Source organism: Lepus europaeus, chromosome 1 (assembly GCF_033115175.1).
Source record: "Lepus europaeus isolate LE1 chromosome 1, mLepTim1.pri, whole genome shotgun sequence".
Classification (NCBI taxonomy): Eukaryota; Metazoa; Chordata; class Mammalia; order Lagomorpha; family Leporidae; genus Lepus; species Lepus europaeus.
This window is the reverse complement of record NC_084827.1, coordinates 96,434,250-96,449,268: the sequence shown is the minus strand read 5'-3', so window position 1 is coordinate 96,449,268 and position 15,019 is coordinate 96,434,250. Positions and strand designations below refer to the sequence as shown.

The window sequence follows — 15,019 nt, the reverse complement described above, 5'->3', positions numbered from 1 at the left end:
TGTGTGACCCACAGGCCAATCACAAACCTCATATGTTTCCTTATTAACTTGGGGATAACGACAAACTCCATGTCATAGAGTTGTTGTGATTTTTAAATAATATAATTCATATAAAGCACCTACTACTTCTTGCCAGGCATTGGCGCTGGATGCTGTATGATTCAAATACCCCATACCTTTGATTATTATCTTCATTCTATTGGCAGAGACTCCAGAGAGGACACCTACTATGACTCAAGTTGGAAGCTGGGAAGCCAGAAATTGAACCCACTAACGCCTGATTCCATACCCTGGAACTTTTCTAATACACTGTGCTTTCCTCATAGATATATGTAAAACGCATGCTTCCCTTACCGCCAACCCCACTCCACCACCATTCTCCTCCCCACTAAAACAGAACAAAATAACAAACAAACTACAACGTAACCTCTTTCTTTAAAAGCTTTTCATAATGTATTCTGTAATTTAAAATGTGGCCACCTGAACCTTTACAGAGGATAGCTAATTTGAATTCAGTTGATTGTAGAAAGGAATTTTCCCACACTAAATTATATTATTACTGTTTTGGAAGTCAATTAGGTCCCTGATGTAGTGCAGGAAAGCATAAAATTGGATTTTTAAACTTGGAATTAAACATATAGCTCTGTTAGAAGATCCTCGGACTTATTCTCAGGAATTATCCTGGTGACCTTAGAGGATTTTCAAAAAGTCCTCTTTGTTTGTCTCTGTCTTCTTATAGCCCCTGGACATCCCTCCTTTAAAAAAAATAGATCAATATTTACTCATCATTTGGGTCCATTGACAACAGTGAAAAAACATTTGTAGCAAGAATCGTTGCTCCTTCCTTTTAAGTATATGGTCAAGTTCATGAATGTTCAAAAAAACTTTTCAATAAATAGACCACAGTATTAGACATTTTATCAGAACTTTTCAGTGGATCAGAATAACTAATGTACACAAAGAATATTCGTTAAGAAAGTACTCTCGTATATTTTCTCATATATTGAATGCAATTACCTGTGATTCAGTTCTAACATGGGGATATTATATATTTGAAAACAGCAGCAACAATATTCTCTTCCTGCCTCCAAACTCCAAAAAATTAAAAGACCAAAACCAAGAGTTGAGCATGGAACTGTTGAGTGACTGAAGTCACACACCTGGAAGGTGGTCAATTTGGCCTTATTAAACATAAATCTCTTAAACATATTCATATTATGGTTCAATATATGTAATCAAAGAATTTATACAGAGATATTGATATAACTAAAGAACGTGGAGTTTTCTAGAATATAACATTGATATGCTCCATAAATCAGCTGTAAAGAACAATGAAACAAGGACTTGATTCAGTTCCATTATTTTTTCATTTTTCAGTTAATTATAACTAAGATATGTTTATAGAATTACATAGCAGTATAGCAGAACATATAAAAACAATTAGATTAAATGACATGAATTTTCAGACATTCAACTATTACAACATACAAAAATAACTATTTAAACCTAAGAACATGCTTTTAATAATTATTACTCAAATGGAATATATAATTACTATTCAAATGCTTTTAATGCAACCAATAATAAGTTAGTTTTGATTCAGAAATTTAATCTTTAGGTGAGAAATTACCATATATATATTAATATATACATACACATACATATATATGGTGGAGAAAGTTCTGTAGTTCTAAATAGAGCTACTATTTTGGAAAAGAATAATAGATTTAAATGTTTTAAGAGAGTCCACAAAGTCAACACCACTTTCATAATAATATTGTAATATAATTTTCAATTTTCACTCTTATTTTCTTATTAATGTACAAAGAGTTTTTGAGAGGCTACTGCTATTTTGTGTCATACTGAAACAAATGGAATACTGGAGCAGGTAGCTACTTTCTATTAATCCAGACATTGGTGCAATTTACAAAAATTAATTTCATGCTAGTCTCATCACTATTTGGTTTTGGGAAATATTTAATTTTCAAAATATGCTATTTAAAAATTATTTAAGGTCTACAAATTTCATATACCCAAATATAGGAACATAGCACCACCCTATCCTCCTTCTTGCACACACTCCCACTCTTCTTCCTCCTTCCTCTCCTAATCCCTCTCAATTTTTACAATGGTCTATTTTCAGTTACTTTAGACTCATAAGATTAGCCCTACACTAAGTAAAGGGTTTAAAAAACAATAAGAAGAAGAAAAAAAAACACTGCTCAGGGTTGTAAACAATCAATAAAGCCCAAAATGTGAATTTTACACCTATACATTATTACATTTTTGGTACTCTATTAATTACCACAGATCAGAGAAAATACATGGCATTTGTGTTTTTTGGACTGGCTTATCTCACTAAGAATAATGTTGCATCCATTTTGCTGCAAAGGACAGGATTTTAAAATATTTTATTTATGTTAATGTATAATTGCTTATTATGTTATTTTTAATAAGTGACTAAATACAGATATTTTAAGTTATTTTAGTTTCCATACAGTACATATTAATATTTATAAGACAATTGTTTTTAGAATTCACAATGAATTTTGAGAGTGGGAGCTTCATATAAAAAAGAAACAGAAGATATATATATTGTCAGTTCAGTCTTAGAATTTCCCTCACTTTTATAATTCCATAAGATTAAAATCTTTATGGTCCTTGTAAAATATGAGAAATCATTTAAAATAGATCTATTTAAAAACCCTTATAGCACTTTATTCATAACATGAAAAATATTGAGCTCTTAAGAAATTGCTCCATCTGCAAAATATATTTATAACTTCACCAAAATAAATAATTCATACCTCACCAAGTGAGTAATAACGTCTTGGAATCTGGGAGTCCGGATAGATGTTTTCTAGGTACCAAGAAAAGGGCTTACACTTCAGATTTTCTCTTAGTGTTTTTCTGACTGAAACATCTCCATAATCCACTTTGACAACACCTGGAATTTTTCAGAGAAACACAAATAAGTTTTTGCTATTTTCACTTAGTACTATTTCACTTGGCTTATTATTTTTTTTCTGTAATTATAATTCCATCAAATCTGATTGCATATATAGCTGTTACTACATTTGTTTTCTTGCTATCATCCAATTAGTACATTAAGTAGATATTTAAAAAAAATGGTTCTTACATTGGTTATGACTTTTCAAATGCAAATATTGTACTTCTTAGACTGAGTATTAATTAACTAAATGTAAATTGGTATTAATAGTATCTCATAATCAAAGTGTAACTGAACTGTGTAATAATGTCTGTTTCTTTTTGTAAAAATTACAATAGTTCCAATATTTTTGCTAATGTTAATATTTTCCCTGTAGAGTCATTATTCACCACTTGTAGAATTTATGGGAAATTTATATAAATACGATTTTCACAATGCGAGGCAGTGATCTATGTGATGTAACTTTCCCTACTTGAATTTTTATTCTGCCTAAGTTTACTATAGATGTGATTTTGTTCTTAATTTGTCTATTATATTTTATGTGTTATTGCAAGCCACCTCAAGTTTTTGAAAGGGTTATTAAAGAAATAAGTATAAAGAAACTAAGAAAAACAAACTGGCAGTAAAATATTCACATGTATATATTAAAACTGCTCAATTTTCTCTCATATAACAACAGAATATTTGAAGCTAAAATGAATACTTTCACCAAAGATCATAAAAAATGCCTTCCAGTTGAGAAAAAAAAAGCTAATTCTTATAAAATGTATATGATATATTCTGATTTGTTCACTATCAATATTAAAAATGACATTTGATTGAAATGACTAAATGAGACAAAAATAGCACTTATTACTTTGAGCATATAGTCATTCTTTTAAGGTCAGTAAGCAATAAGATGTTGGCCCTGTAAAACAATATATTTAGTGTGTTTTACCTCAATCAAGCATAAAAACCAACTATTCATTCTGTAAAATAAGGAAAAACAATTCAGACAACCTGCATGTCTGTACTCAATGCCATTACCGAGTCACTATTTTTAAAAGCAGCAATGCTCTGGAGGTTCATCTTCAACTAGCTGCACCCCCTTGTCTCTTCAAAAGTTTTGTTTGTTCAAAATCCAGTTCTACACTATATTGTAAGTAAGCATTCTGATAATGCTTAAACAGCCAAACCATTCCCTTCCAATGTTGATTTTTCCTAGCTAATGCTTGCACAAAAAACAATAAGATTTTGGTTTGAACATATAAACAGTAAAAATAATATTATCCAGAACTTCCAATTTGGAGTGCAACTTTCAAATTAAGAAAACAGTTTTGTATTTACAAAGCAAAATAAAAGAATTTCTCATTGGTTTAACTATTATGGCAACTGAAATGATCTAGTACACAGTCCTCAAAATCAAATGAAGGGATGTCACTGCAGCCAGAAAAAAAGTCTATGTACTTAGAAGTCTTACTTAACAACCAGCTTTACTATTGTTGTTTCAGTAAAAAGAAAAAAAATCATTTTTAGTTTAAACTGACACATATAATTGTACAGATTTATGAGGTACAATGTGACATTTTTGATACATTAAGTATATTGCATAATACTTAAATCAGAGTGAATGTACCCATCTCCTCAAACATTTATTTATTTATTTTTTTGTGGTAAATACACTGAAATTTCCTTCTTACAGTTTTCTAAGAAAATACATTTTTTCTTTTTTTAAAAAGACTTTTTTATTTATTATTATTATTTTTTTTACTTATTTGAAAGGCAGAGTTACAGAGCAAGAGGAAGAGAGAGAGAGAGAAAGAGAGTGAGAGAGAGAATCTTTCATCTGCTGGATCACTCCCCAAATGGCTGCAACAGCTGGGGCTGTGCCAAGCCAAAACCAGGAGCCAGGAGATTCTTCTGGGTCTCCCACATGGGTGCAGGGGCCCAAGCACTTGAGACAGCTTCTGCTGCTTTCCCAGGTGCATTAGCAGAGGAGCTCGATTGGAAGTGGAGCAGCTGGGTCTCAAATCAGTGCCCATATGGGATGCCGACATCACAGATTGGGGCTTAACCTACTATGCCCAACATTGGCCCCATACAATACATTTTATGTTGGTGAATTTAATTGGCTTGTTTAATGCCAGCATCCTCCCTATTTAATTACTTTAGGATTAGCATACTGCTTCTACTTTCTTTCCTAGAAGGGTTTTATAAACAGTTTCTTGATTGGAAGGAAGGTCTTCATGATTCATTCACACATCATTTCATATCATACAATAGAACAGTTACTGCCCACATCAGATTTGGTAAAAGGTGACTGGTGCAAGATGATAGAGATGATCAAAGTGAGCTCAGGCCTTCTTAGCCTTCCACTTCTAAGTCATCCCTTGGCATTGCTACTGTAAGTTGGGTTTTATCCCAGTCCTAGAACTATGTTAAGTAAACTCTTGAAATGCATGAATGTACTATGAGCTTATTTAATGTTTTGGTAAAAATGACTTTCACCACCTGTACCAGTGTTTTCTTACTTAGAAGTGAGATATTGTATTAGAGACAGCAGTGCTCAAGCAGCACTCCAAACACAACTCCACCTTTCTCAGGTGCCTGTACTTAAGAAAGAATATCTGACCAGTTCTGATCAATGCAACTTGGGAGGAAGAGGCACATCTCACCACTGGTCTTAAAAATAGAAGAACAGGTCTGAGCCCATCTAGCTCTGTTTTCTTCTACTACTGGGAATGAGGAAGCCTTATATCTTAGTGGGTGTGGATACAAGATGGTGAGGATTTTCCTGTGCCCATGTGATTTACTGATTATCAAACAGAGCCTGAATTAGATGTCTTGATCAGATCTATCTCACTTGTTTCTTGGACTGTCATCTGCAACTCAGACCTCTTCAAAGTAGTTTATCTGATTTTTCACCCATAAGTTTTGCTGGGATCTATGATAGTCTCAAACTTGAGAATCAAATCCAAAATTCGATTTTTCAGCTTGCTCCATTTCTATGGTTCTCCATTTCAGTAATTATCACAAATATCCACTGATTTTTCAGGGCAAACACACTAGAGTAATTCTCTTTATATCAAACAAACATCTTTGGTTCATTAGCAATTCCTATTATATCTAAAGTAACAATACATCCTCAGCCTCTCTACTGCTATCATCCTGGTTCCAACTGTCATTTCTTTTCTACACCAGCACTGCAATATCCCCCAGCACTGAAATACTCCCCATAGTACCTTGCACTCTTCCATTTATCCCTTATTCACTATTAACTGTTTCTTAGAAAATATCTTTAAATAAAACTGAAATGATGTCCCTTTGCTCAAAAGCTTCCAGTGATGCTACTTCATATGCAGAGAATTGAATATCTAATCATGAGAGTCTGCACTTCTAACATTTCTAAGCTCCCAGGTGATGATTTTGTAGATCTGAGCAGGCCAGATTCTGGATAGCACACAGAACAATCAGAGCATTCCATTTCTTCACCTTACATGAAACCAAGATCATAATCATGGCTCAGGAATGGGCATGTAAAACATTCAGCCAGATTAAATGATTATCTAGGACTATAGGAAGACTGAGCTCCATTTCTTCTGACATTGGTGGCTATAAAGTTGAATTAAACCCAAAGCTTCTGGACTACGCATATGTAGAAAGTCTAGGATGGTGACACCAATAAAGAAAATAACGCAATAGAAATATAGATGGATAGGAAGACAGATAGGGAAAGGTAGAGAGCAGAGGCCAAGTCAAGATTAATTAAACACATTTATAATTGTCCAAGTGAACACATATAATCTTGGGATTATATGTGAACAAAATGAAAATATCTTCCTCTATGGAGTCCACCTTCTACTGGAGAAAGACATAAATAATTAGCAATAAATTAGAAGTCAATAAATGCTATTGCAAAAATTGACTAGATGAAGAAGTCTGCAGTTGAAGGAATCTTTTTGTATTACAACTTTTCAAAGCCAACTTATTAGAACTCAATTTTTTGACACAGGTCTTTTGATGGAATGCAAAAATACCTTGGAAATGCTTTCAAAAGGAGACAAAAAATGTATAATGAGTAAAAAATAAGGTAATTGCAATTAACTTTGAGTTTACAGATTTGATTAATAAGTAAAATAACAATAATGGACTGTTATATTTTATTTAATGATATATCTTATTTGTAACTTTTAAATCTCTTTCATAGAAACATTTAAGTCATAAATTTAAAGTTAATCATATTTTAAATGTTTAAGTGAAAATTAGATGAACAATCATAATTATGTCATTTAAGTTCTTCCCTAGTAGGCATCCAGTAAGTCAAAAGAGTCTGGTTCCCTAAAATCAAGGGTCTTGATGACAGAATGTTTTGAATAAAATGATGTCATACTAACTGTATTTGCATATTTAAGGAGAATACTAATGTACACAGCTTAAGCTAATCATGTATTATTTGTAGGGTTTTCTAGATGCTATGTATAGCAAATCCCCTTTTACTTGGTAATTTACTTTGGATACTTGTCATTAGAAGTTTTATGAATAAAGATCTGCATTTTTTTCCTCAAAAATAATAAGTCACTTTTGAGGCATTTGATACTCATATTATATAGTTCCTAAATATTATTTTGTAAAGGTTTAGAAGATGATTTGGAATTCTTGTTGTTTTTCTTTAAATTTAAAATACTCTTTCTTTTTTTTCCCAATGGCTTCCCCCCCCCCATAATTTCCCTCCCACTCAACCCCTCCCATCTCCCACTACCTCTCCCATTTCATTCACATCAAGATTCATTTTCAATTATCTTTATATACAGAAGATCGATTTAGTATATATTAAGTAAAGAGTTCATCAGTTTGCACCCACACAGAAACACAAAGTGTAAAATACTGTTTCAGTATTAGTTATAGCATTACTTCACATTGGACAACACATTAAGGACAGATCCCACATGAGAAGTAAGTACACAGTGACTCCTGTTGTTGATTTAACAATTTGACACTCTTGTTTATGGTGTCAGTAATCTCCCTAGGCTCTAGTCATGAGCTGCCAAGGCTGTGGAAGCCTTTAGGGTTCGCTGACTTTGATCTTATTCTGATAGGGTCATAGTCAAAGTCGAAGTTCTCTCCTCCCTTTGGAGAAAGGTACCTCCTTCTTTGATGGCCCCATTCTTTCCACTGGGATCTCACTCACAGAGATTTTTTCATTTAGGTCTTCTTTTTTTTTTTTTTTTCCCCATGGTATCTTGGCTTTCCATGCCTAAAATACTCTCATGGGCTCTTCAGCCATATCTGAATGCCTTAAGGGCTGATTCTGAGGCCAGAGTGTTGTTTAGGACATCTGCCATTCTATGAGTCTGTTGTGTATCCCACTTCCCATGCTGGATTGTTCTCTCCCTTTTTGATTCTATCAGTTAGTATTAGCAGACACTAGTCTTGTTTGTGTGATCCCTTTGACTCTTAGACCTATCAGTGTGCTCAATTGTGAACTGAAATTGATCACTTGGACTAGTGAGATGGTATTGGTACATGCCACCTTGATGGGATTGTATTGGAATCCCCTATGATCGACGACAACTAACTGAGCACCAAAGGGGAAACCTGTTGAAGTGATATGGACACTATGAGAAACAGTGACTTGATCAGCTCTTGTCCTGACTGTTGATGTACAATGTAATACTTTATCCTTTTTAGTATTTTTTCTCTGTTTTGTTCTAGTACTATTGGTTGAACTCTGTAATTAACACACAATTATTCTTAGGTGTTTAAATTTTAATTGAAAAGTGATCCCTGTTAAATATAACAGTGGGAATAAGAGAGAGGAGATGTACAATTTGGGACATGCTCAATAGGACTTGCCCCAAATGGTGGAGTTAGAATTGTGCCAGGAGATTCCAATAAATTTAAAATACTCTTTCAATGCACTATTTTCATTTCTATCCATTCTTTATGTGCACTTAAGTTACCCAATTAAGCTCTCATTAGTATGTCACTGTACAGAGCCACTTTAACAAGTGAGTGGCCCATCCAAGCTAAAAATACAAATGATTATCTGTTGAATCTATAATACGCTATTATTACTGCAATTTTATTGTAATGGGATAAAAATAAGATAATGCATTTCACAAAGATCATAGCTTCTACAGAGAGCCATGCCATAGAAAACAATGAAATATTATATAACTTCTCAATTTATTTCACTCTTGTCTAATATCCATTTCAAAAGCTGGAGTAGGTCTTGAGGCTGAATTTTCTAAGTAATTGCCTCAAACTTCAATTCAGTTTGACAATAAAGATTTCAACTTTTTGGTTCCAGATCACTGAGAAAATGCGAAATAAGAAAAGTGAATGTTTGAAGTAGCCTTTACAAAAAAGGTTAAGTTGATATCAGCAAATGGACTATAAAACCTAAATCTCTAGGAAATGTTTGCAGCTCAGAATCTTCAAGGAAGTGTTTCCTATTCAGAAACTGGAGCAGTCTGAGTATGTAATCACCTGCTCCCTAACACACTTATTTTATGAAAAATGATAAAGACCTTTTGATCTACTGAAGATGCTGCACATCTACCTTTGTTCATTTGGCTTTTGGTCTGTTATTATTGTTTTCTCAATAATAAGGGAAGAGTTGCATACCATTAACTTGTTAATTTTTTAAAGTTTCTTCAAATTGAAAAATACATATTCATTGCAGATAGTGTTACAACATAAGCAAGTATGAAAACTAAAATTTAAAAAACATTTGTAATATATATATGTTTATGTAATACCTAGTATTTTATCTATATTTCTATTTACATATAAGTTTATAGGTATAGTTACTTGCAAAAATTGTTTCATACCATAACACACATTTTCAACTTGCTTTATTCCTAAAATTGTCACATACACTTCCCTATATGAATTTAAATCTTCTGTAATTTTGCTTTTATGCTTCCATGACATTCTCTTTTATGAATTAATCACAATTTCATTAGTCCCTTATCATTGAACATCCAATTCTTTCTGATTTTAGGCTGTATAGTCACCAAATATTTGCATAATTTTTTCACTCATTTATTTCATTACGGTACTTTTCTGAAGATTTATTTTTTATTTGAAATTCAGAATTACAGAGAATGAGATGTAGAGATAGATTTAGATAGATCTTCCATCTACTGGTTCACTACGTAGATGGCCGTCATGCCCAGGCCTGGACCAGGGCATATCTAGGAGGCAGGAGCTTCATACAGGACTCCCATGTGGGTGGCAATGGCCCAAACACTTGAGTCATCTTCTTCTGCATTTCTCAGGCCATTAGCAGACAGCTGGATCAGAAGTGAAGCAGTTGGGACAGGAACCAGTGCCCATATGAGATGCAGGTGGCCTCCCATTAGGATAATTTTTAGAAACAGAATATGAGGAAACTTTAAAAAGTGTGTGGAAAAATGAAATTTAAAGATGTTTGGAGCAAATGTTTATTAAATTTACACAATATTTTTTCATAATATACATTATCCATGAAAATTCTGATAAATTCTGATAAATCACATGCTTATTTCAAGACTTTACAGATACTGAGGGATGACTGTATATGTGTGTGCGTGTACATGCAGGAACTTAGTCTGCTCCCCAGAATGGTTGTAAAAACTTATACGTGTTCTAGTAGTATAAATAGCCAAGTATATTACACTTCACTATGTGGGGATAAGTGGTATTTAATAATTATAATTTATTACTAGTGAAAATAATTTTCTCATATTGGTCTCTCTATTCGTTCTTTATGAATTATCCATTTGTTTCCTTTTTTAGTTTTACATTGAAGGGCCAACTTTCTATTTTTTATTCATAATCACTATTGATATATTTGGCCTATGTGAGTAGGATGCAAATATTTAAATCTGGAGGCACTTTTTTACAATATGATTGTTTTTAGTTTTTATGTTGTAAATGCTAGTAATCATTTATTTTTTGTCTTCTTCCTTTCTTATTATGCTTAGAAATCCCTTTCCTGTCCTGAAATATTAAAAAAAATCTGTCTATAATTCTCTCATTTTTAAAATGTTTTACTTCATATTCTTTTTATAATTGGTTCATTATTATCTGAAATTGATTTTAGTGTCCTATCATCAATTACATTCCTCTTTCATTTTGTTGTGTTATTTCCTTATATGCATAAAACATAAATTTAAAAGATGTTTCCACTTGCTTTGGTAAGAACACTAACAGATCATTAACATATCTGATATCGTCAATGATCTGTAGATTGTCTAAATTTTATCCGGAATCAGTACAACTTATAACTGTATATTCAGATGGTAGTTTTTATTTTTGTGATATCTAAATGATGATTTGGCTTTATAATGTCGGTTCACCACATGGTGATTTGTGTTTTGTTTTGTTTAATGAGATGTCTTAGGAGTTATTTCCTCTACGGGCTCAGAATCAGGAAACACTATGCTTCCCCTTAGCAATCCATTTGTTTTCATCTTGCAAACACTTTATAAGTGATGAAGTATTCCTCTGTATTCGGTTGTGGGTATTACATGAATTTATAATTTAGAAAAGCCACCTCCAGCCTTTTTTTGAGAGAGGGTAAGTTTTCCTCCATTAATCCATGGCAGAGAACGGCACAGTGAGGCCCAGTAAACATCAGAACAACAGGTAAGGTATCATTTAAGGGACTCTGTGTTCCAGACTCCATACAAACTAAACATTTTTGTATAGAGTTTCCAACTGAGTCTCTGTTACATCCCTATCTGTTATTATTGTTTTCTGTTTGTTTAAAAGAGAAAGATTAGAGACTGAATGATTAAATTATTTGCTCGTTTTAACATAACCACATGAAATATTAGAATCCTTCTAATAGCAGTGTTAAAAGTCACTCACTTCTTTCTACTATCAAATATATGTTCCAAGAGGTTCCAAGATGGTAGAATGGTGACAGTGCAGCCTGCTCTAGGCTAGGTGAAAATAGTAGAAAAAAAAAAGTGAAGAACGTGTATTCTCAGGGGACAATTACAGGGAAAACTGAAATGGGTGGTCCTGTGGAAGTAGTGGAAACCCCATGGACCTGTGTGGAAGGTGCAGACGTGCAGTAATGAGTACTGACACAACAAAGGACCAAGCAGCCCTAATGCAGAGAAAGCAGCTGCTCTGGGGAGCATTGTGAGGTCAGACTGCCACTGTTGATACAGCTGGAGAGAAAGCCTAGCAAAGCCTGTCTTTGCATCAGCCCCAGAACCCTGAGCAAAACACAGCAACTGTTCACCCATCAGAAAAAGGAGAAAGCGACATGTCTCCCTCTCTCCTCATCTCCCCCTCCACAACAGTGCCCTGCAAACAGCTGTGGAAGGGCTGGCAGCATTTTGGACATAAGCAGATAGCAGCTGCTCCAGCTCTTGTGTGTGCACCCAGCTACCAGCGGGGAAAGTCTCCATCCTATTGGCAGGGGCAACCTTGGAAGTTCGAGTGCAATTGGTAGGGTTGGTCTTCACCTTGTCAGCGGGGCAACAGCATCAGCTCTACTGCATCCACTGGGCAACGTGTTGGGAGGGGGAGCCATCCTGATGGAAAGGATGTATTGCCTGTGGGGACTCTTGTATGTGCCCAACACAACTCTGAAGAGAATGGGGCTGTGACTGGCAGGTGTCCTGTATACGTGTGATCCAGGGATTTTACCAGAGGGAAAAATAGATGTTCCCCCCTAACTCTGAGTCTGGATGAGAGGATTTTCAGGGGGATGGACACCCAGAGACAACTGTGGGGTGACCCCAGCATCTCAAGAAGTCGTAGGCTCCAGGGATCCAGGGATTGAACTATTAACACAAGGGCAGTGGCTCTGGGAACCCCTCAGTCTCTCCATGGATGAGACAGGCTAGTGGGGTGGAGTGTATCCTCTTGCACTCATAGACCACTAAATCCTTGGATGCAGAGACTATGAAAACACTGTGACTGAATGAGAGGGTGCAGGGTGTAGCTGGTTCTCTGGGCAATCACTGTGAGCAGCTCCACATGATCAGAGCTCCCTGATTGCTTGGGGTGGGTCACTTCAATGGAATCTGGACTCACGCTGAGGACTGCAACAATCCTTAGTGCAGTCCATGTGAAAGCAGAGATGAGTACTATACCCACTGAAGGCTAATATCCAGGCACTAATTACCTAGGAAAAGAGGAGGTGAGGGTGCAATCAAACCAAAAGAGGTGACCATACCTCCATATTCCACATTCTCCCCATCCTGGAGCACCAACCAGAGTTCCCTGCCCACACCCAGCACATACTTCTGGATATTCACTAAAAGAGCAGACATTCCACTAAGCCAAAGAGGCATTGCTCAAAGATAAAAGCCACCAGAGGAAAAAATCAAGAAATATCTCCACAAATGCCCCAAAATAAATGCATAAACTCAAGAAAGAGCATCAAGGAAGACAACATGAAACTCCCAAAGGAAAACAACAAGACCTCAATATTAAAATGCGAAGATGAAGAGATTGATGAAATACCTGAAACAAATTTCAAAAAGTTAACCATAGCATAACTCAGAAGCAATCAGAAGCAAATCCACGAACAAAAACATATATGTCATGAACGAAAATTTTTCCCATGAAACAGGTTTTTAAGAGAAATAAAACTGAAACGTTAGAAATGAAGAACTCAATGCATCAAATAAAAATGTGGTGGAAAGCCTTAAAAACAAACTCAGTGAGGCAAAAGAAAGAATATCAGATATAGAAGACTGATCCTTGGAAATTTTTCAGTTAGTACAAAAAAAGAGAGAGAAAAAATTAATAACAGTGTTGGCGATTTATAGGGTATTATAAAATGATCCAACATACAGATATTAGGAGATCCCACAGATGTGCAGAGAATGGATTAGAAGGCCTATTCACTAAAATAATTACAGAAAACTTCCACAATTTGGAGAAAGAGACATTCAAGTACAGAAAACACATAGAACTTCTAACAGAAATGACCAGAAAAGATCTTCACCATGACATTGTAGTCAATCTTTCATCAGTAAAACATAAAGGGAAGATTCTAAAATGTGTATAAGAGAAGGTTCTCCAATTAGACCTACAGCTGACTTGTCATCAGAAACAATACAGGCCAGGAGAGAATGGAGAAAGATTGTTCTAGTCTCCAGAGAAAAAAAAATACCAACCCAGAATACTGTAAGCTGCAAAGCTATCATCTTGAAAACAAGTGAAATAAAAACCTTCCAAAACAAATAGAAATTGAAAGAATTAGTCACCATTCATCCAGGCTTACAAAAAATGCTTAAGAATGTGCTATACACAGAAACACAGAAACATGGTTTTCACTATGAAAGAAGGTAAAGGCAGAAAATTTCCCAGTTAAAGTACAAAGGAAATCCAAAGCAATGAATAGGAATATTTATGGAAAAATGACAAGGCCAAGTCATTACTTATCAATAGTCACCTTGACTGTAAATGGCCTCAACTGTCCAGTTCAAAGATACAGACTGGCTGAAGGGTTAAACAAACAAGACCCATCTATTTGCTGCCTACAAAAAACACATCTTACCAACAAAGACTAATGCAGGCTGAAAGTGAAAGGATGGAAAAAGATATTCTATGCTAATGGAAAGCAAAAAAGAGCTGAGTAGTGATTCTAATATCAGACAAGATAGACTTTAACACAAAATGTTAAAAGAGATGAAGAAGGGCACTATGTAATGATTAATGGATCAATTCAACAGGAAGATGTTGACTATAATAAATGTATATATACCCAATTACAGGGTGCCTGGATGTTTAAAAGGTATGTTAATGGATTTAAATGGAAACATAGACTACAACACAATAGTGATGGGAGACATCAACACCCCACTTTCATCAATGAATAGATCAGCCAGACAGAAAATCAACCAAGAAACAACAGAGCTAATCAACACTATATCTAAATGGACCTAACTGATATCTACATAACTTTTCAGAATATATATTCAAATTGGTGCACAGAACTTTCTCTAGGATATAATATATACTATTCCATAAAGCAACTTTCAGCAAATTAAAAAACATCAAATTATATCATGCATCTTTTCAGATCACAATGGATTGAAGCTGGAAATAAACAACACAAGAATCTCTATAACA

The 15,019-nt window shown here is 34.5% G+C and overlaps 1 protein-coding gene across 2 annotated transcripts in view; it reads right to left on the bottom strand.

Annotated features, from left to right (window-relative positions):
* The window catches only part of GALNT13 (polypeptide N-acetylgalactosaminyltransferase 13), a 489,696-nt gene that overhangs the window by 40,868 nt on the left and 433,809 nt on the right, over positions 1-15,019 (bottom strand). For both annotated transcript variants that reach the window (XM_062199758.1, XM_062199766.1), the window contains exon 8: positions 2,808-2,947. In XM_062199758.1, coding sequence (XP_062055742.1) covers positions 2,808-2,947 — 140 coding nt within the window. The remainder of the gene's footprint in view (positions 1-2,807; positions 2,948-15,019) is intronic.